The sequence below is a fragment of the Alexandromys fortis genome, unplaced genomic scaffold (assembly GCF_014885135.2).
Source record: "Alexandromys fortis isolate MF-2015 unplaced genomic scaffold, M_Fortis_MF-2015_v1.1 scaffold_176, whole genome shotgun sequence".
Lineage (NCBI taxonomy): Eukaryota > Metazoa > Chordata > Mammalia > Rodentia > Cricetidae > Alexandromys > Alexandromys fortis.
In genome coordinates, this window is record NW_026068070.1 from 834338 (window position 1) to 856312 (window position 21975).

A 21975-nucleotide genomic window follows, 5' to 3' on the forward strand; every position below is an offset into this window, starting at 1 on the left:
TACAAAGAATCTAAGTGATTTCCGAGCGACTACATTAGCAGAGTCGCAGAGGTAAGCAGGCGTTGTTACCGTTGATACCGAAGATATAGAGCAGAACTGCGCGGATCTTGTCGCAGTTGTCATGGTTTTTGTTGAGCAGCACTGGGAGGAGCACCAGCATGGAGTCCTTTACTCGCTGCCCCTCTGCATCTGTTCCCAGTGCCAGGTCCTGAAGGACAGTAAAATGCAGACAGTGCTCCACAATCCAAATTTACCTTCTGGTCAAAAGCATCTATCATTAGTTGTGGAACCCTGATGACATAATACAGGAAATGTGAACGTTGGCTGCAAACTATTCACCACACAAAACACAGATGGCCATAAAGCAAACCAGAGGGGAAGACAGTCATGACAACCCAGGCTGGGCACTGCGGCAGTCACCACCAATGAGGGTGAGAGCACTTCTCATGTGCTTGTCTAGTCGGGATGTGCGCTGGGCGCCAACAATGGATTTCTGAACACGTGTGAAAGAACAGAAAATATCTCACTAACAGTTTTTATATTAATTACATGCTGAAACAATAAAACAAACATATTAGGTTAAGTCAAATTTATTACCAAATTTAACTCCTTTTTTTCCTTTGTAATGTGGCTACCAGAATAGTTAACAGTGCAAATAACTCGCATTCAATTTCTGCTAATGTGATGCTCTGCACAGCTTAGGAACTGTGTATGTGTGACGCTGTGTAGACTGCTGCAGGATAGAGTACTTGCACCGAACTCTGACAGAGCCTCGAAAAGATGCTCTAGTAATTTAAATCACTCCACAACGCACACTGCAAGACCACAGAGCAGGAGGAACGACTTGTCAATGTTGGTTCTACAGTATGGACCTAGGATGGCCCCAAAGGACCATGTGGTAAGGATTTTGTCCTCTGGTGCTTCTGAGAGGTGGAGGGAATTAAGAGCAGGGAGCTAAAGGAGGTCATCAAGTCTTTGGGGACAGTAGAACTGCCTATCTATCTCTGTCTATCTCTTGGCTTCTTTGTACCACACATCTCTGCTATAATGTGCCACACACCCAAAAGCAGTGAAGTGAATTGATCATAAAACTGTAAATCTTGCTGGGCGGTGGTTTCGCACGCCTTTAATCCCAGCACTCAGGGGGCAGGGGCAGGCAGATCTGTGAGTTTGAGGCCAGTCTGGTCTACAAGAGCTGGTTCCAGGACAGGCTCCAAAGCTACAGAGAAACCCTGTCTCGAAAAACCAAAAAAAAAAAAAAAAAAAAAAAAAGAACAAAACCCTGTAGATCTCAAGTATTCTCAGCCAAGTGTGCCCCAACATCTAAAACAAACACAACCAACCAAAACCGTGAGCTAAAATAAGATTATCATTTCAGGTATTTGTTAAAGTGACACAAAGCTGAGTAAGGAAGCAGGGAACCAGGCATCAATACTGCCTAGGTCAGTCCCTGTCTAAGACTCTGTGACTGTGTGGAGCTCAGCTGCTGCACTGAGCGGAGGCCGCATGCTGGCTTACACAGCTGCTCTGGAACTCTACCACAGAAGCGGGTGTCCTGGCCCTGCACATACCTGCTCAGTTTTGCAGAGCTTCTCGATATTCAGCTTAAACTTATTCATGCAATCTTCAGCCAAGTTAAGATGGACAACTTGCTGAAAAACAGAGGGAAGTAATTATTTATAACATTTTAGTTACTTTTTGTGTAACTGATATCCAACTTCTTTAAAAAATTATGTCTATGGGTTGTTTGCCTGCAGACAGCAAAAACAACATAGTGCTGAATCGCATGGAGTCTGTAGAGTAACAAAAACTTGGATAAGGGGAAAAAAAGTCAACTCCTGAAGAACAACAAACAAAAGGTTTCTTTTAAACTGGATAGTGGTGGTACACGCCTTTAATCCCAGCACTCGGGAGACAGGCTGGTGGATCTCTGTGACTTCGAGGACAACCTGGCCTACAGAGCCAGAGAAACCCTGACTCAAAAAAACAAAACAAAACAAAACAAAAGGTTTCTTTTACATTACTGGTTCTTAACTGGGCTCAAAGATTATAAAAATGTGCAAAGACAGCTATTCTAGGAAAGGCTGGGCTGGCTGAGGCTGCGGCTGTGCCTCACACTGACAGTACCAGCAGTCTCGAGGATGAGGCCAGAGGATTGCCTCACGTCTGACACAAGCCTGAGTTAGGGGAGTTCCAGTTCAGTGCGAACTAGAATGAGTCTTAACCCAGCTCTACCAAAGATGGATGGACCAATGGATAAATGGACAGATACACGGAAGAAGAGACAAAGGGAAAAGAATGGAAAGAAAACGAGTGAGTTTATCTGGATTTACATGATTTTAAATCTAATTTGTTACTATTAATTTAAGGAAATGCAGGGTTGGTGCCCAACACAAGAAACAAACGAAACAGCCACTAGATAATCTCATACTGACTTTTTCTTTGAGGTCGAGAAATACTAAAATTATTCTGTTCAGCTGTTTAAGACAAATATTTTTTTTAAAAAGATTTACAAAATACAGATGACGTAGCTAGAAAAGTCAGAGGCTAGTGTGGTTAACTGGGAATTCTCAGCTCTATAGGAAAGACTGGGAGGACACCTGCAACTAACTACGCCAGGGCACGGCTAAGCCCAACCACAGGAGCAGACAAGCACTCAGAGGCAGAGTCTCACACAGGCCATGGCTTACCTTCGTCATCTGTTTTCGGAAGTGGGGCATCTTTTTCATCAGCTGGGTAAGAGCGCTAAGTGATGTCTAGGAAAAACAAACAAATACAATAAAAGACAAATAAACTTAAGCAAGCCCATGATTCAGTTACTCCACATTATAGCTTCCAATCCAGAGCTTTTAAGTCCTAATAAACCCAGCTAAGGGGGCTGGTGAGATGGCTCAGTGGTTAAGAGCACTGACTGCTCCTCCAGAGGACTGGGGTTCAATTCCCAGCACCCACATGGCAGCTTGCAGCTGTCTGTAGCTCCAGTTCAAGAGAATCTGACATCATTATACCAATGTGCATGAAATAAAGTTAAATAAAGGTTTTTTTTTTTTAAAAAAAAAACAGCTAATTTAATAAATGAGCTAAGCTTTAAAATAATGTTAGGAGACTTCTGACTCTGTCACACTCTTCCATGTGGACAGATGAAAAAGTCCTTCTGGGCAGCGGACAACCAGCGAGGAGGCGGAAGCAAAGCAGGTGATCACTGAGATCAGCCTCCTGTCCCCAGGCAGTTACTGAGGGCTGCCTAGGCCGGCTCCCGAAGCTAAGAGGTACAGAGGGGAAGGAACCAACAGAAATATAACCATGTGTGGTAGGTGTCCTTAGCCCTACACTGCTCAAGGATCCAGCAGAGAAAACTAACATGGGTAATTAAGCCCAGACAGAGATTTCAGAAGAGTCTCAGTGCTAAGGACACGGTAGCATTCTCTGATACAGACAAAACAAAAAGATTTAAGTAAACACTGCAGACATCTAGACCACATCTCAAATAACCAAAACTAAAAACAAAAGAGGTAAAAAGCTATTTCAGATCCCCTGGGATTTAGCTAATATTGAGAAGGAAATAACTCTAAATAGACAGGCAGGGCTATTCGGAGAAACCCTGTCTCAAAAAACAAAACAAACGAACAAACAAAATCTAATCTTTAAACTAAGTATTAGGATTAAGGAAGTAAGTTGATTACAGGGTCACTGGACCCATAGTAAAAATTTACAAAATCACCTATATTTTATATTCTAACAAAATAGAATCTTAAAACTAATGCTATTTATAAAAACGCCCAAAAGAAAATGTACAGTAACATTAGTGTGACAATAACATGGGAATGTGTACACATGAACAACCAGCGAGCACACATTACGATCTGTGCACTAACATTAGAGGACAATAACATGGGCATGTATACACATGAATAGCCAGCGAGCACACATTACGATCTGTGCACTCACTTGTGTACTATACTTCAATACCAAAAACCTCAATACTATACATCAATACCAAAAACCTGGCAGAGCGGCACAGGACTTTAATCTCAGTACTTGGGAGCATGGTGTGGTAAGTCCTTATGTCTATGTGTTGCTTTTATTGGTTAATGAATAAATCTATTTCAGCCAGTGGCTTAGCAGAGTAGAGCTAGGTGGGGAAAACTAAACTGAATGTTGGGAGAAAGAAGGCGAAGTTGGTGAGAAGCCATGTAGCCACACCTGGGACAGAACCCTCTACTGGAGCCCGCCAAAACTTTACCAGTAGGCCATGACCTCGTGGTGATACACAGATTAATGGTGATGGGTTGTTTAGGATATAAGAGCAAGCTAGAAATATGCTTAAGCTATTGGCCAAACAGTATTGCAAATAATATGGTTTTTATTTGATTATTTTGGAGCTGAGCAGCCGAAAATGAACTAGTGGCCTCTGCCTACAACAGGTGCAGACGGAGCTCTCTGAGTTCATGGGCAGCCTTGTCTACAAACCAGCAGGGGCAACACAGTGAGATTCTTATAAAACCAAACCCCTCATCTATGTGCTGATGAAAATGACTAACTGGCCTTTAAATACTAAGTTTTAATGGCAGTAGCACAGATAAAACTGAGGTCACAGCACACAGGCACTTCTCTATTCTCTCTGTGTTAGAATAGCCCCAAATGGAAAGTTACAGTAATTTTCACCCTTTTCCTTTCAACTTTGTTTGTAATTTTCCTTTGCAGGGCCAACAAGGCGGCTGAGTGGGTAAAAGCACTTGCTGTGCAAGCTGACAACCGGAGTTGTCCCACGTAAAGGTGGGAGAGAAATCAACTCCCAAACGTTGTGACCACTACATCACACACCACATACACACATCACATGCACATATCACACACTACACACACCACACCACACATATCACACTACACTCACATCACATACTACATATACACATACCACATACACACATATCATACACACATATCACACACACACCCCAGACATGCATCACACACACCAAACACATATCACATACACACACTATACACATCACACACAGATACACAGACATACACACCACACACATATCACACTACATATACACACTACATAAACACACACCACACGAACACAACACACACACAAATACACATCACTCACACACCACACACATATACATTACAAACTGCATATACACCACACACGCAACACCCCACACATGCATATACACTACACACAGACACATATTACACACCACACCCCCACACGCATACACACCACACACACATATTACACACTACGCACCCCCCCTCCACACCACACACAAACACACTGCATACACACACAGGCACAGACAGATACACATCACACACACACAGTTATTAAGTGACCCTTGCAGTACACAGCTGCAATCCTAGCACCTGAGGAACAGGTCCTCCTGCTCAAGGTCATGCTCAGCTAAGCGGTGAGTTTGCCAGCAGCCTGAGTTCAGCCTCATGAGACTTTGTCTGTAAAGTGCAAACGCACCTTTGCTATCATCTTACCTTCCCCTCTGTAGCTTTCTTTGTTGATGAAATTTCCTTCATAAGTTTTGGAATTTCCCTGTCAGATAAATGAGAAAAATTTCTAAGTTAGTTCTTTACAAAGCTCTTTTAAAGTTATAAAATATACTTTAATAATTTAGTACCTGAAAACTACAGAACAAAGTTAGAACAGGCTCACATACTCCAACACAAGCGCGATGTGCCGGTGCCGGACCCGGACCCACAGGTCGTCGTCTTCTTCGAGAACTGCCTCCTTGTCCTTCCCGTCGGTTCTGTATCTAAACAGGGGGAACATTCTCAGAATCTCCCTCAGAAAGTAGAAAAACATTTTTCTAAACAACAGTACTGAAAAGTAGACTCAGTCTGTTACTTAAGGGGGTCAAAACCTAAAAGCAGATTAGAACCCTTCTATAAGAAATTTAGGAAAAACATCTTTTTCATCTCAAATGTTAGGTTTATAGTCTTGGCAGAATGCCATCTTACAAAGCGAAAATTCAACATCCCACAGTGAGCTTTAAGAACAGAAGCAGCTAGGTGGACTGGCATTTGGAAGGCAGAGTTAGAAGGACCTGAGTCAAGGTCACCCCAGCAACAGTGTTCAGGGCCAGCCTGGGTCACAGGAGACCCGTTCTCAAATACAAAGACTACAAAGACCAATCAAGCAGTAAAGCTGAATACCCAAGCAGCTGCGTCTTTAATCACTTAACATCACGATACGCTAGTGATCCACAGCGCTGTCATCACATGTCCATCAAGAGCCATCGCGCTAGTTAGCCTGCTCAGAGTGCTTGTGTAAAATCACAGACACAGCATCTGCAGCTTCTCCTAACCAAGCCTAAAGTCACGTCTCCTTTAAATAGGAAGAAAAGAGAAAAACTAATATGGCTGTAAAAACATTGTGACAGCTTTACCAAGTTCTACTGGAGTAAGAGCAATTCAGGAGGTTCACGGGGCCATGATATTGGCTTTTAACTGAGTTCCTCAACGTAATTTCCTTCTTTAATGCAGATACCTTTTCCTTGTGGAGGTAGGAAAGACTCAGCTGTCAATTTCCTCGGGCAGATAGGGACTACACAGCATTTTCTTAGTTCTGAACTATGGACAATGCATGTTGATTTCTGTTATATAAATGCAGTAGTTTCTATAACCCCAAAATTATAGGCTTAATTTACAAAACAATGTGGTCTAAGATACCCAAAGATAAATGGCTGTGTTTAATTACAAGGCTAACCTAAGGATGGAAGTCCTTTGTTATGCAAAATATCAGTGTGTACTTATGTAATACCTTTGCCATTTAAGTGGCTTATAAGCAAACCAGTAGTGTGAGGGCAACACTCCAAGACACAACAGTCCATTCGAGTACATTTACAGTCTTATGATGCATGAATAAGCAGAAAAATTGCTGGTTCCAGCAAAACTTGTGATGGAGACCAGGCAGGGTGACACATGCCTTTAATGCCAGCACTTGGTAGACAGAGGCACTTGGACCTCTGAGAGTTCAAGGCGACCAGCCAGGAGTACATAGTGAGACCTTGGGAGCATGTGATGGAGATTGGCAGGGAGGGGAGTCCCTCTACAGTGTGTTGAACATAGGGGTGAAGAGCAGGCAATCAAATCAAACTAAAATGGGGGACACAGGTGATGTGTGGCTTGGGGACTGCTGTATCTACGTTTCCTCTTTCTCTGAGGATAATGGGAAGCCATTTAAAGGTTCTGAGTGAAGTGGGCATGCTGACCTGACTCTTACTAAGATTCTCTTTCTCCGGAGTTGGGAAAGCTGAAGGGGGCGGGGCCGGAAGACAAAGCAGAGCATGAGAGGTCAGTGAGAAGTCTCAGGAAGACAGCGAGGGGGAGGAGAGGGCTAACATCATGAGCTTCAGGCTGAGTCTGGTGTCATAAGCAAGCTGGAAAACTGGGTCTTTAAAATGTAGTTATGAAGATTTACTATTGAACTGAGTGTTTTTGAACTTGATTGGCCATGACTGAAATTTGGGCCTGAGAAAGTAGCTATGAGATAGGAGCTGCAGTTACTATGGGGAGCACTGCACTTTCCAGGGGGCTCCCAGCAACTCAGGTGTGGACATACACACTGAAGATGCTCACCAGACATTACAAATGAAGATACTCACTAGGGAGTTGGTGTGAATCTGAAGTTAAAGCAGAAGGCTCAGTTGAGCCAGTCACAGACAAACCTTGAGATTAATATGCTTCCAAAAGTATATAAACAGAGTCCACAAACTGAGCACTAGAACATTCCAACCCTAGGAAGCAGGGATTAAGAAGGAACCAGTTAGACCAGACTTTTGGATTTAGCGACAGAGGGGTACAGTTTCTGGGCTGGTTCAGTGGATGAAAGTACTCGCAGCGGAAACATGACAGACTGAATTTTGGGGTTCAACCACTGGGACCCATGAAGGAAGGAGAGAACCCACTCTGCATAACTGTCCTCAGAACTCCATATGCATGCTGAGGCATGTGTGTACTTGTGCTCGCGCGTATGCACATGTGTGTGAGCACACACACACACACATACACAGCAAATACTACAATACTATTTTCAATAAGAAGTCATGCCCAAGTAAAGACCGACGGAGCATGGGGAGTTTATACTCCCACATCAGTCTTCTCTCAACTTCTGGGGCTTAGAGTAAGAGGGTATCGCTGTCTTTGTGAAAACTAGCTGCCTTCCTTCCCCCAAGCAATTAAACCTGCCTTCATTTGCCAGCAAATCTGAAGAGAGCACATTTTAATACTAGGTCAGGACTCTCTAAACTTCTGGCAAGTCTAGAACAAAATTCTCTATGGCCTGATACCAGATTCTTTCAAATCTACTGAACAATGCAGCTTGGTGACCTAGAGGGTAACAGGGGTGTAGATAAGGGCTCTGCTGATTTCCTGGCTGATATCGACACAAACAAGACAGAAAAAAAAAAAATCAGGATTTAACTGGAATGCAAATAAAAACACAATAGAAAATACACAATTTAAGAAATATTGCAAAGAATCATAACTATCAAAAGTTGCATTATTTTGATAAAACTACTACTAATTATTTTTGTGGTTCAATGAATTTAATGTATGGCCCCCATATATGCTAGGCATGTGTTCTACAACTAAGTCCTCTCTTTACTCATTTATTTAAAGGAAGAAAAAAATTTTTTTGAGTTAAGGGCCTACTACACTGCCTAGGCTAGCCTTGAACTTGTGACTCTCCTGCATAAACCTCCTTAAACCACCCAAGCAGCTGGAATTATAGGTCTGAACCACTGGATCCAGCTCTATTAAATTAATATAAACAAAATTTCATAAAACTAATACTTAGTTTTACTGTTGTGTTCAAGTAGTAAACCTGTCTGGCTTTAAACCTGGCATGCACCCCAGGTTGGCATCAAATTCATGATTTTTCTGCTAAATGTTTACAAATGCTGGAAACAAACATCCAGCAAATCTTGTCTGAAAAATTACTACTTGGATTTAGAGATCATAGTATCATAAAGCTCTGTGAGTGTGTTTGTATACGTGTAAACTGATGAGAAGTAAAATGGCTTCTTGAGAAAGGCTGCCTCATGTCACTCACTTGTCCTAATATCCTTGCTTAGAGATTACATCAGTAACTATGGAAACAGTAAACCTGTGCCCATTCTCAGCAGCGTTATACTGGGTTTTGGGTGTCTTAAAATAAATTATATTGACAAAACACTTTTGGGTATATGATTTAGAATTAACACAGCCTAATCATTTTCAATATAACACACATGAAATATAATAATGGGAAGCTGGAGAGATGATTCAGCAGTTAAGCGCACTGGCTGCTCTCCCAGAGGACCTGGGTTCAAATCCCAGCACCCACATGGCAGCTCACCATTGTCTGTAACTCCAGATACAGGGATCCAACACCCTCACACAGACATACATGTAGGTGAAACATCAAGTACATAAAATAAAAATAGATTAAAAGCCTGACATTACTCTGAATGAGTGCAAACCCCTACCAACTTGTTGACTAGCACCTCTACTGCAGGACAGGTAAGGGGCAAATAAACTTAGAAGCTCTGAAGCAAGCTGCCCGTTAGCTTACAAAGTGAACACCTTGTCAGGTTACAGTTACAGGAGAGGGAGAGAGAGAGAAGGTTTCTGTATAGACAGGTTGCAGGTCTTTCAGGTTTCATTAGATAGTCTGTCTACAGCCCTTTAAAGCCCTTCAAGTTATACTTGCTTGTATGTATCATTCTCAATTGGTAGTAGATCATATGCCATTGCCTGAAAGGTCAGTTCATGCAGGACAGTGGACACAGGATCAAAGCCACGGTCAATTATTAAGAGCTGGGAATGAGTTTTACCCTAGAATAACAAGATAAAAGTATCTTAAGAAATTTCAGTATCTTTATGTGAACACATTTTTAATATTTAAAACTTTTAATAATTCTGATATTTAATAAAAGATTAATCCTGTCCCTCAACAGAAACACACAATAAAATAAAACAAATGAATGTCCTAAGATGTGAAATTATATTAAAACAAAAAGCATGAGTGCACAGACGGGAAAAACAAGGCTATGCAACTAACATTTTCATAATCAGTTGAGGCTATATACATCAATTTAATACTCCCTAATTATCTTTGAAGAAGTAACATCTACCTTTCCCTAAATACTCCTTTTTCCTTTTCTCTCTCTCTAGGACGGGATCTCACCATGTGGCTAAACCAGGCTAGCTTTGGACTCGCCATCCTTCCTCAGTTTCCCCCATGCTGCACCTACAGACACACACTACTACAACACCTGGCCAAAGTTAGCTTCTCGTGCATTCAGTTCTACAAATAATAAGGCTGACATAAACTGTGAACAGCAGCTACTACTCGAGTTCTTTGTGTTGATATTTGCTAGTCAAGAAAGGCATATTTTATTTCACAGAGATACCACCTCACAATTCTTATGGCGCCCTTGAGACAGACATTATCATATCCACATGACAAAGAGGCCATTAAAGTTCAGCGTTAAATCAGCTATTTTAAGAGTAGAGATTACATTAGCCAGGCAGTGGTGGCACATGCCTTTAATTCCAGCACTTGGGAGGCAGAGGCAAGTGGATCTCTGTGAGTTCCAGGCAAGCCTGGTCTATAAAATGAGTTCCAGGGCAGCCAGGACTACACAGAGAAATCCCGTCTTGAAAAAAAAAAAAAGCAAAAACAAAACAAAAAAATAGAGATTATATTAATGACAACCAAGACTATAAATCATAATAAAAAAAAAAACCTGTTAACATTAATTCAAAAACAATATCAACCACTAAACAGCGGACGTGGAACATTGAATCTTCTCCAGTTCTTTCTTTGGAGAGGGTGAGGGGTATGGTAGCGAGAACCAAACCCAGGCTTTCATGCTAGGCAGGTCTCTACCACTAAGCTATTATTCACTTTTGATTTTGAGCTCACTTTATAGGCAGGCCCTGAACTTTGATCTTCCTCAGCCTCCAGAGTAACTAGGATTACAGCCCTGTGGTAGCAATCCTGGTTCATACTCCACTCTTAGAAGTAGCTAACTCTTTAGCTTAGTAGTAAAGACCTAAGCAAGAGGTAACTAGCTACAATTCAGACAACATTTCCTATGCATTTGCACAGAGCAGACAGGTAAATCACGTAGCCAGACTTGAAAATGCGTCTGAATTACCACCTCTCCTGATAGAGGTGAAGCAGTGAGGTACAGTGAGAAAGAGAACACTGTGGAACCAGATATGGGGTTGAATTCAGCTGCAATTGGTTTCTTGTTGTATGACCTCAGTTAAGTTTCTCAACCTTCCTTACATTAGTATTTACTTGGTAAAAATTATATCAAATGGCAGGACCTGTCCCTTGGGAGATTGTTGTGAAGGCTAAATGTATTTACAATGAAACACAACATACATGAGCTGAGAGTCTGCAGAAACACACAAATGAAAAGGCAATCCTGGGCATTTATAGAAATATTTGAAAGACCATGGTATCACTTGGCTGACGAATTAGGAAAGGTTTCAAAACAAGGTAAGCCTCATAGGTGCTTGAATAAAGGAAGGTGCCACCTGAAGGATGTGCAGTTCTCCAGGAGAGAGAATAAAAAGAGGGAGGGAGAGAGCGAGCATCTGCCTTTTCCCCACTGAACCTCTATGGGACTACAGAGACATCTACTATACTTCCTTGCCGTATCAAACACTTGTCACTGCCTACTATGGTTGTTAAGCCACTCCACCTTTGTAGACTCACAGCTTTCACTAGACCTCTATGCCCAGAGTCACTAACTTTTCATGTAACCAGCATAACTTCTAAATTGACATCTTCCATTCATATTTAAAATTGAATTTTATCCTTCTATGTCTGTACCCAAAGAACTCTGTTACTCTTGCAATAAGATATTACTGTCTCTATTATGCTCTAGTCATGCTTGAGGCTCGGGGCCTCCTCCTGCAGGATACCGTCTAAGCCCGGTTTAGAGTAAGATAACTCCCAGCCTGTGTTGTCATTGTATTCTGTGCATTCCTCTCCAGCCGCCCACTGCACAGCACGGCCAATCAGCATCCTTGGCCTTTTCCTCTTCTGACTAGGGCAGTTCCTGCCTTTATGCTCTAGCTCTTGTGTGGCTCCCCAGCCTCTGACACCACTTGTCCATCTCCTTCCTCGGCTCTTCCTTCTCTAGCCATGCCTACAAGCTGGCATTCCCCAGGTTCCAACTTTAGGCTTTGATTACATTACATTATTTTTAGCAGACAATAACAAAGGTTGCTATGTATTCCTCTTACATGTACAAAATACTTAGATGTTACCTCACCTAATTTTCATACCAGCCAAGCAAGGCACACATTATCTCATTCACTTCAGAGATGAGAAACAACTCAAAATTGCAGAGCTAGTAATAGCAGGAATCCCAGCCTTTATTAAATACTAACTCAGTAGAAGGCATTATTCTAAAGACTTCATACTCATTTAATCCTTTCATTAGCTTAAAAATAGGCATTATTAGTTCTACTTTACAGAGACAAAAATTTAGTTTAAAGATGGATGCCTTAATTAACATAATTATTCATTAAATGGCAGAGCCAAGATGTGGACACACTGCTGACTTCAAAACCTCCAGCCTCCCTCACGACAGAACTGTCAAACCACATGATCTACTAAAGTTTCCGCTAAGGACTCTCAAGTCAGAACTAAAGATCCATCTTAGTGATCCCCACATCAATACTAGAAAACTGATGAGCACAGGCTGCTCTGGTTAGGGAAGCAGCAGAGCTTCCGCAGAGCCACTGCTTGCTCTTCACAGTTACCTTTATCAGGCCTTTCTCGTCCATCTTGTAGTACTCTTCAAGTTTTTTTTCAACCATTTGTGCAAGCTTACTGGCATTATCTAGAGGTTTACTAGAAATGGAAAAAAAAACATTTTAACAATTATCTTTCAGGACATACTTTACAATATTATAAAGGTAAATTCTAAAAGAAGACTATAACTTTGTTATAAAATGCAAACATTTACAAACATAGAAAACTATCAAACATGTCACATATGCCATAGCCTTAAGCATCTGCTTCAGAAATTTTAATATACAGGAGTAAAGTATTAAATATAAAGATGCCATTCCTGTATCCCTTCCTCTATCGCTACACTGGAGTCTATATATTCATTCCCTGAAAGTGGAGGGACACTGAAATCATTCTCAATTTCATACCATTATAAACTACACAGAAACAAACATGCTTGGCACGTGCACATTTCTCTAGGTGCACTGCATATGAAGGTAAGAATCCTGGACCCTAGAGTATATGCATTCTAAACGTTACCAAACTGCTTTCCAAAAGCCGGGCACACGCCTTTAATCCCAGTACTTGGGAGGCAAAGGCAGGCAGATCTTTGTGAGTTCGAGACCAGCCTGGTCTATAAAGCGAGTTCCAGGACAGGCCCCAAAAGCTACAGAGAAACCCTTTCTCAAAAAACAACAACAACAACAACAAATCAAAAAACAAAACAAAAAAACCCAAAATAAATAATAAATAAAAACCCAAATTGCTTTCCAAAAGAAGTGACAATTCTCCCCCAGCAGCACGTGCCGTTTCCTCACATCCTCTCTTTTGCTGTTTTCTACGACAGCTACAGATTAAAACCTTGTATGCTCTGTGAGTGGAGATATGGCTCGGTGGTTTAACACGCTTAATGTTCTTGCAGGGAGCCTGGTTTTTGTTCCTAGAGCGCACAAGAAACTCTAACTGCAGTTCCTCTTCCGGCCTCTAGGGCAGCTGTGCACATGTGGTGCACATAAATTCATGCAGGCACAAACACATTCATATAAACAAAAGTAAATAGATATTTAATAACAAAAATGCAAGAATGGTAGCATCATACTTTAAATTGTAACTTCATGATTAGTGGTATTAGTATATTTTCTAAACCTACAAGAAAAATATTGGAAAATGCTCTTCAGCTAGCACCCTAACCTGCAAAACGGGGAAGGGCTCTCACATGAGGCTTTTGAAGGGGTTTAAGAATCTCTTGGTTTTAAAAATAAAGGCACAAATAATGATTTTGATATTTTTGCTGAAAATGTTTTTTTAAAAAAGTCATTTTATTTTAGAATTTACCTTAAAAGTTTCTATAGCATAAAGGAGTATTCTGTTAAAGAACAGGTAGAATTTGTGTATTTATGATGTGTGTGTGTGTGTGTGTGTGTGTCTGTGGAGGCCAGAGGGGACAGAGTCTCTCACTGAACCTGGAACTCACCCTTTCAGCTAGACTGGCGTAGGAGACATGTGACCAGCCTCTGTGTGATTGCTGGGATCTGAACTCAGGCCTTCATGCTTGCACAAGTAGTAGTTTACCAATGCAGCCGTCTCCCAGCCCCACAATTTTTAAAGCTAATCAAAGCATATCTGTAAACAAACTATTATATTATAAATGGTTTGTGCTTACTCGCTTTTCTGAGTCTAACCAACCATCAACAGTAGAAGCTTAAAAGACACTAAACTCCAGCAAGAGGCAAACCACTTAGCTCAGTTCCACTAAGCCCAGATTATCATTAGCATATTATTTACAGTTTTCCTAACTCCCAAGGTAAAAAGCTTGTTTGGTGATGTCTGAGTTAAAGAGATTTATTATACTGCTCTACTAATAACAGGAGATTTTACTGTTTTCTACATTCGTTTATTTGTGGACTCTAGCATGGAGTAGTGCAGGTATAGAGGTCAGAGGACAGCTTGTGATAATCGATTCCCTTCTTCCTCCAGGGAGGCCCTGTGGCTCAAACTCAGTATCAGACCCTTGGTAGCAAGCCCTTTACCTGCTGAGTCATCTTGCCAGCTACCAACGGGGGCGGAGATTAAAATGCCAACATTAAGAGTGTTGAAGCATGCAGCAATGCATGAATGTGCAATTAAAGAGTTTACCAGTCAACTGGACAGATGCCGCTGTTGAGACACAGAACCTGCTCAGGAAGTCAATGGCACACTGGCTATGCACAGTGGAGTGGAGGCACAGCCTTTCTTAGGAATTTACACGTGACCGCCTTTCATTCTAGCAACCCCATGAGAAGGCCATTGCCCTCACTCCCATTTTATAATTATACAGATTAAACACAGCCAGCAGCAGAGCCAGGATTACAACCCAAGTGACCGACAGCACACACAGCGGTGTCTCTTAGAGAGTAACACTGAACAAAACACTACGAAACAGACAAAATCCTATGACCTCATCTATAGCAGTTTAAAATCAGGCAAAACTAAGCCGCACCTCAAAGGTGAGCAGCAGTTTGCTCTGGGGAGGGAGAGGGAAGGTGGCCAGGAGGAACTGGGGGGCTGTGGGATACTGCGAAACTGTTCTTCACATGAGGGTCGAGCAGCTACTGTTCATACTGGAATGAACTTACAAACCTGATACAGAAAACGAATGCACTTTACACTAAACTTTGTTTTGATAAAGAAAAAAATAAATAAAGGTATGTAGTATAAAAGTTTTAACAAGGTCGCCTCTTTTAAAAAAATTCTAAAATTTATTTAAAATGCCCACCGGGATCAAATACTACAAATGCTTAGGTACTGTAACAGGTGTTCAGATAACACAGCCATTTAAATCTGGTGTAAATGTAATGATAGATTATTAAATGCCAAGATTACAGCCAATAAAACAACCCTTGAAGCATTCCTTAAACTGATCAAACAAACAAAGCTTTCTATAAGTAAACGAAAGCAAACTTCAGTTCTGAGGTTCCGCTACAGAGGCTGTTACCCTGCTATCTGAAGCCTAAACTCTCGATTTTCTTTACGCAGAACCTGGAGACCATACAAGGGAGCTCTACTCTGCAAAGTGATACAAAAAGGCAGAGCTACGGTGCTTTAGGCCTCATCACAAACGAACAACACACACACTCCACGCCTTACCTCTTATACCTCACTCCAGGGTTCTCATCCAGAGTGGCACACACTGTTACTATCTGCTCAGCCATCGCCTCCATGACCGCATCCTTCCTGCTGGCGTTACTAGGGTCTGGACTGTAACAGTAATAGAACGCGTCTGGTACGTCAAGAGTATAAACCTAAGGGAGGTCAGAAAAAGTTAGACTGTCAATCTAGAGCCTTGACTTTACAGATTCCAAAGAAACCAGAGCTGTGGCTGGGCTGTGGGAGGACGAGCACTCGCAGGCTGACTCCTGACGACTCTCACTGCCTCAGCTCTCCCCTTCACCCCTACCCGTCTGCCGCAGTTTACTCTGCCTCACGCCTTCAATTCTTGTTTCAAACACAGATTGTACTGACTGCGTTTACAACCTGTGCAACAGAAAAAGGAGTCTGAAGTAGGAAGTATCAAACTGAAAATATCTAATGCCTGGCAGAAAGAAAATTAAGAAATCTTAACCTAGTTCAGAATAATCCAGAAACTTCTTTAATTGTTTAGCTTAGAATCACATCCTTAAAAGATTTTCTTCCCCAAATCATAAGTCACTGGGAAAGATAAGACTTAACATAAATACAATAAAATCTCAGATGCACTGATTCATTCAGCTGTCAAAGAACTGGGCTAGCGCCCATTAGAGTGTTATTTGAGGGATGGGCAGAGAGGAGTTGAGAGTTCAGTAACCTAAGTTTGGGGTTTTCAAAAATAGTGACGTAATCCCTCTCACTTAGATAAGGCATTGGGTGTAGGAACGGATAGGAAACAAATATAGGTTATGTAACAAGTTATGAATAAACTTCCTTGCTTTTCCTTTTAAAGTCATTTACTCTCTGAACATTACCAACTACCAACAGCAGCAGCCTGACCACAGACTGAAGTTCAGCTGTGCCCACCCAGGGTCTCTGCTCTCGAAGGCTCAGCTGCTGTGTTAAGTAACCAACAAGCACCCTGCACATGAACTGTCACGGCACAGCGCACCCTCCCACTGGAGCAGGTACTTGTTAGAAATGTTACTATCCCGTATCTGTGCCTAAGAGACTGCTCCCCATGGCAGCGGCTCCCAACCTTTGTCATGAGGGTCGAATGACCCTTCCACAAGGGTTGCCTATGACCACTGGAAAACACAGGTATTTAGATTACTTTTCATTACAGTAGCAAAATTACACTTACGTGGCAGAAATAATGTTGTGGTTGTGGTTACCACAACGAGAACTGTATTAAAGGCTGCAGCATTAGGGAGATTGAGAACACTGCCCTATAGGAACGTATTTCCCACCCACGGATGTCTTGACTGTGGAATGTTAGTACAACAGACACGTATCATGCACGAAGCTCTAAGAACCACTCGTGTGTGTGTGTGTGTGTGTGTGTGTGTGTGTGTGTGTGTGTGTGTGTGTGTACATGAGTGTGATGGGGTAGGGAGGGTTAAAAGCTTGTCTGGCATGTTCAAGGCCCTGGACTTGATCCCCAACACCTACCAAAACCAAACAAATCCCAACAACAAAAATGACCATCAAGAGTAACAAAAGCAATTGTGTGGCGCCAACTTTTTTTTTGTTTGTTTGTTTGTTTTTTTTCGAGACAGGGTTTCTCTGTAGCTTTGGAGCCTGTCCTGGAACTAGCTCTTGTAGACCAGGCTGGCCTCGAACTCACAGAGATCTGCTTGCCTCTGCCTCCCGAGTGCTGGGATTAAAAGTGTGCGCTACCACCGCCCAGCAGCTCCAACATCTCTTTCTTTTCCTGGTTATATCTTCATTGTTTTCTTCAGCTTAGGTCCCAGAATACAGAAGATGTTAAATAAAACCCCAGCCAATCACAATGACTTCACAGTGATATCCAACACTCCACTTTCCCTTAAAGACTTGAGGATTGGGCCAAAGCTTCCTCATCCATACTATCCTAAGGATGCTGTAGCCTCCTGCAGTCTACACTCGCGGCCAGCTTACGGAAAGACCTATTTACTATACCCACACTCCTTGTGACCCAGATTCCTGCTGTCCCCACCTATTTCTGCTTCTGCATTTTTGCATTCAAGTCATTCTTACCCCCTAGAATGTGCCTCTTAATTGCTACCATGAAAAACTGTATTCATAGGCTCCTAGTAAACACTCCTTTTGTGGCTGACTGTGACATGTGTCCTCCCTTACTTTACAGTGACGACTCCAGTCACTGGGAAGCACAGTTAGACAAGCCTATCCAAGACATTTTCAGCTTCCCATGTGCTTAGCGTAGTCATGGGACTAAATTTTAGCAAATACAGTATAAATGAAGGTTCTTATTTTATTCTGTCTCTCTACTTATTATATACCCTCTGTTATCCTGTTACCCCAAATAAGAATATAATAATTTTATAGTCATCTGGCTCATGAAGGGAATACCTAAAAGAATAGGCTCCTGACAATTCTGTAGACTGTGTAAGTGTTATAAGGCCCATTTCCTGACTTTTTATACAGAAAAAAGTACATTTTCACACTGTTTTGGCCACTGAAAGCTTGTATTTTCTTCTTTACTCAGTTGAACCTAATCCTAACTGACACAGCTTTTGAATACTCTGTATCTGTCACTATTCTCGAATGAGACTAAACTAGCTATTAACTCATCACTCCACAGAACTGCCTTGAATCTAGCCATCTCTAGTTGGGATAGTTGAGACAGTCTCCCTTGTGGACCAGGCTGGCCTTGGGATCCTATGTCTTTGCCTCCCTAGTGCTGGTATCCGAGGCATGCGCTATGACACCTGCCTGGAATAACATTATGATTACATCTCAGATGAGCCTCTGCTCCTAGCTTAGAGCATTTAGTCATATGTCACATGTATTTCCAATATGTGTTTAGTCTCATCACAATTTCTCCATAGCAATTAAACTTATAGGTAAAGCCAGCATGGTACTGGGCATTTCTTTTTTTTTTTTTTTTTTTGGTTTTTCGAGACAGGGTTTCTCTGTGGTTTGGTACTGGGCATTTCTAATCCTAGTACTTATTAGGTACAATCAGACACTACCTCAAAATAATTTTTGTAAGTAAATTCTCATAAGATGTATAACAAGGAAGTAAATTAGGAGAGGACCTTAACGATCATATTTCATAGACTGGTAGTAAACTCCCTCAGGGGACTTCTTTCTATACACTGATATTTTCTGCCATAAGCCATCAACTTAAGTCACGTTGCTATAAAATTCCTTCCTGCAAACACAGCAACCATAGGATCTGAAAGAATTCTGGGGCTAAAACTATTTATTATATTTTGTGAAGTAATGATCTGGAAATGCCCACAGCATTTTCTAGACTACTGTTTATAGCACACATGACTTCAGGAAGCCTAGTTTCATCCTACACTAAAGTTATATATTGTATTAAAGGATGAATTTTAAGAAAACTTAAATGAGTCTTAAAATTTTACACTATGGACTACAGTGTTTGCCATACTAGCAAAGCTGAAGAGAGGAACGCTGTATCTAGGATCTTTCTAGTCCCAAATACTGACCTGGTAGTTCCAAAGATCTCCAAATATTCCTCTAGATAATCTAAAATCTAAACAGAAAACTGAGCAGAACAACTGTCTATTCACTGGCTGTGTAACTTGGGGTAAGTTTTTAACCTCTTAAATTTCCAGCCTTTAAAATGGGTATAGAAAGCCAGGCATGGCAGTACATGCCTTTTATCCCAGCACTAAGGAGGCAGAGTGAGTGACTCTCTGAGTTCCTGGCCATCCTGGTCAGGACAGCTTCGGCTACATAGTGAGGCCTTGTCTTAAAAAAACAAAAACAAAAAAACAAAAACAAACAAAAAAAATGAAAAAAAACATGGGAATAGAAGTATCTACAGAACTGGTGAAAAGCTGAAATTACTAAATTTATGTAAAGCAACCAAGAAAATGATCTGACAGAGTAAATACTCTATTGGTGACTACTATTTTCATCACTACCAAGCTTGTTAACTGTGTCAAATATAAAACAAATAAACAGTCTTTATTTCACAGTTATATGGTATCAAATATTTATTTGAAACTTTTGTTTAGATATCATAAAGGATTACAAAAGCTAAAGAAAGATCTCTGAATTCATAATCTAATCACTGGGGATGAAACTTAACAGACATGGCATGACCAGATAAGAAATTTAAGCCCCTCTTTTCATTATTAATGTTGAATTCCAATTTTTGTTCATATTTCTTCATTTATTTGTAGATTAGTCACAACATTTACCAACACCAAATAAATACATCAAACATGCTCAGATCACGATTTAGCAACAAGCTTATAAAACTAATTCTGCAGATCTATTATGAGCAAAAGTTAAAAAATAAAAATTAACAGTACCTGAGACTCATGTGGAATAAAGGAAATGTTTATTTCTTTACATCTTCTTATTGACTTGGAGCAAGATGCTTTAATCTTGTTAAAGAGGCTGTCAGGGCAAACTAGGGGGGAAGCACAAGTCCATAAACCTTTTGAATAAACCATCCTAACATGCAATCATTTTCTTATGCATAGCAACTGGATATTACAAAGCATACTACCCTGCAGACAGACAGTCAATACAAGCCACAACACAGATGGGGAGTAACAGGCTTCTTTTGTTGTTTTTCAAGACAAGGTTTCTCTGTGTAGCCCAGGCTGTCCTGGAACTTGCTCTGTAGACCAGGCTGGCCTCGAACTCAAGAGATCCTCCTGCCCCTGCCTCCCAAATGTTGGTTGGGATTAAAGGTGTACACCAGCACCGCCCGCTGACTTCTTGTTTACACACAGTTACATAACAGAACATATGAAACATAAATGTCTCGGGACTTCTGTCCTCTCTTCCACTTTCCAGGTATTATACAATGGGAAAAATATGGTAGATTTTTTTCTCCCATAAAATATGCCAAACAAGGGCTGGAGAGATGGCTCAGAGGTTAAGAGCATTTTCTGCTCTTCCAAAGGTCCTGAGTTCAATTCCCAGCAACCACATGGTGGCTCACAACCATCTGTAATGGGGTCTGGTGCCCTCTTCTGGCCTACAGGCATATACACAGACAGAATATTGTATACATAATAAATAAATAAACAAGCATTAAAAAATATGCCAAACAAATATTTTCTTTGGTACCTTCCAACAGGCTGCTTTCTGCTAATTGGAATTATGGTTAAGATTCCTAACGCTCATACACGGTAACTATAAAGCAGAGACTCTAAGGCCAACAGGACGTTGAATGATGAGGTAAGGCACTTACAGTCAGTGAAGTACAGATACGCGGCTTTATATTTGTTCTCAGACTTACTTCCAAAATCTCGCAAGAAACAATCTACAGACTTAAAAAGAAGTGAGATGTTAACACATATTTTATTAAATACTGATTTCAATATGCTAGCTTTGAAGTAACCAAGTTTATTATATCTCAATAAAATAACCCCTTACTGGCTAAAAGTCTACCTACAAACAGATCTTTAAAGCTAACCACTTCTCCAGTCAGTGTCAGCTAAGACCACAGAATAAGGTCACACGCGAGAAGGAAACATGGCATCTCAAGTTGCAGTAAGACTAAACACCTCCCCTTGTGTTAAGGCTGGGGAAGGTTACCCAGTATTAGTAGGGTCCCACAATCCAGCAAAGGAGTCAGAGATGGCCCCTGCTCCCACTGTTAGACTTGTTTATCTGCTCCTTGAAAATTATAGACCAACAGGAGCTTTGTAAACCACAAATTCTGCAAAGAAACTACCATTTTTATCATTAAATTCTTTAAAAAATGATAATGATTTGAATGGGAAAATGAAAACAACAAGTTAATGCTCTCTGCCTTCCAACTGATGCTTCTTCTCTTGCAAAACTCCATCTCTGTAACACTACACAGATCTAAGTCTCTAATGACTAACTTTTCCTTTTGCCTTACAGGTATCCATTTTGATCTTAGAGACCACTGATTCAAATTTCTGGAGAGAACCCTTTCCTTCCATCAGCTGTCTCAACAGCTGTGTGGGTCTCTCCGCGCTGTGCTTCTTTTCTGCTCACGACAGCAAACTCCTCAAGCACTGATGTCCCTAGCTGGACGTCCTCTCTGTGGCAGCCGGACCTCCTCAGGTATGTGGCTG

General features: G+C 41.3%; 1 protein-coding gene across 1 annotated transcript in view; it reads right to left on the bottom strand.

Annotated features, from left to right (window-relative positions):
* The window catches only part of Stxbp3 (syntaxin binding protein 3), a 49792-nt gene that overhangs the window by 10744 nt on the left and 17073 nt on the right, over positions 1-21975 (bottom strand). The window contains exons 5-14 of the mRNA XM_050120947.1: positions 21120-21198; positions 20227-20327; positions 15896-16050; positions 12799-12889; positions 9722-9846; positions 5688-5783; positions 5506-5563; positions 2691-2756; positions 1572-1652; positions 70-208 (exon numbers count right to left, since the gene is read on the bottom strand). Coding sequence (XP_049976904.1) covers positions 70-208; positions 1572-1652; positions 2691-2756; positions 5506-5563; positions 5688-5783; positions 9722-9846; positions 12799-12889; positions 15896-16050; positions 20227-20327; positions 21120-21198 — 991 coding nt within the window. The remainder of the gene's footprint in view (positions 1-69; positions 209-1571; positions 1653-2690; positions 2757-5505; positions 5564-5687; positions 5784-9721; positions 9847-12798; positions 12890-15895; positions 16051-20226; positions 20328-21119; positions 21199-21975) is intronic.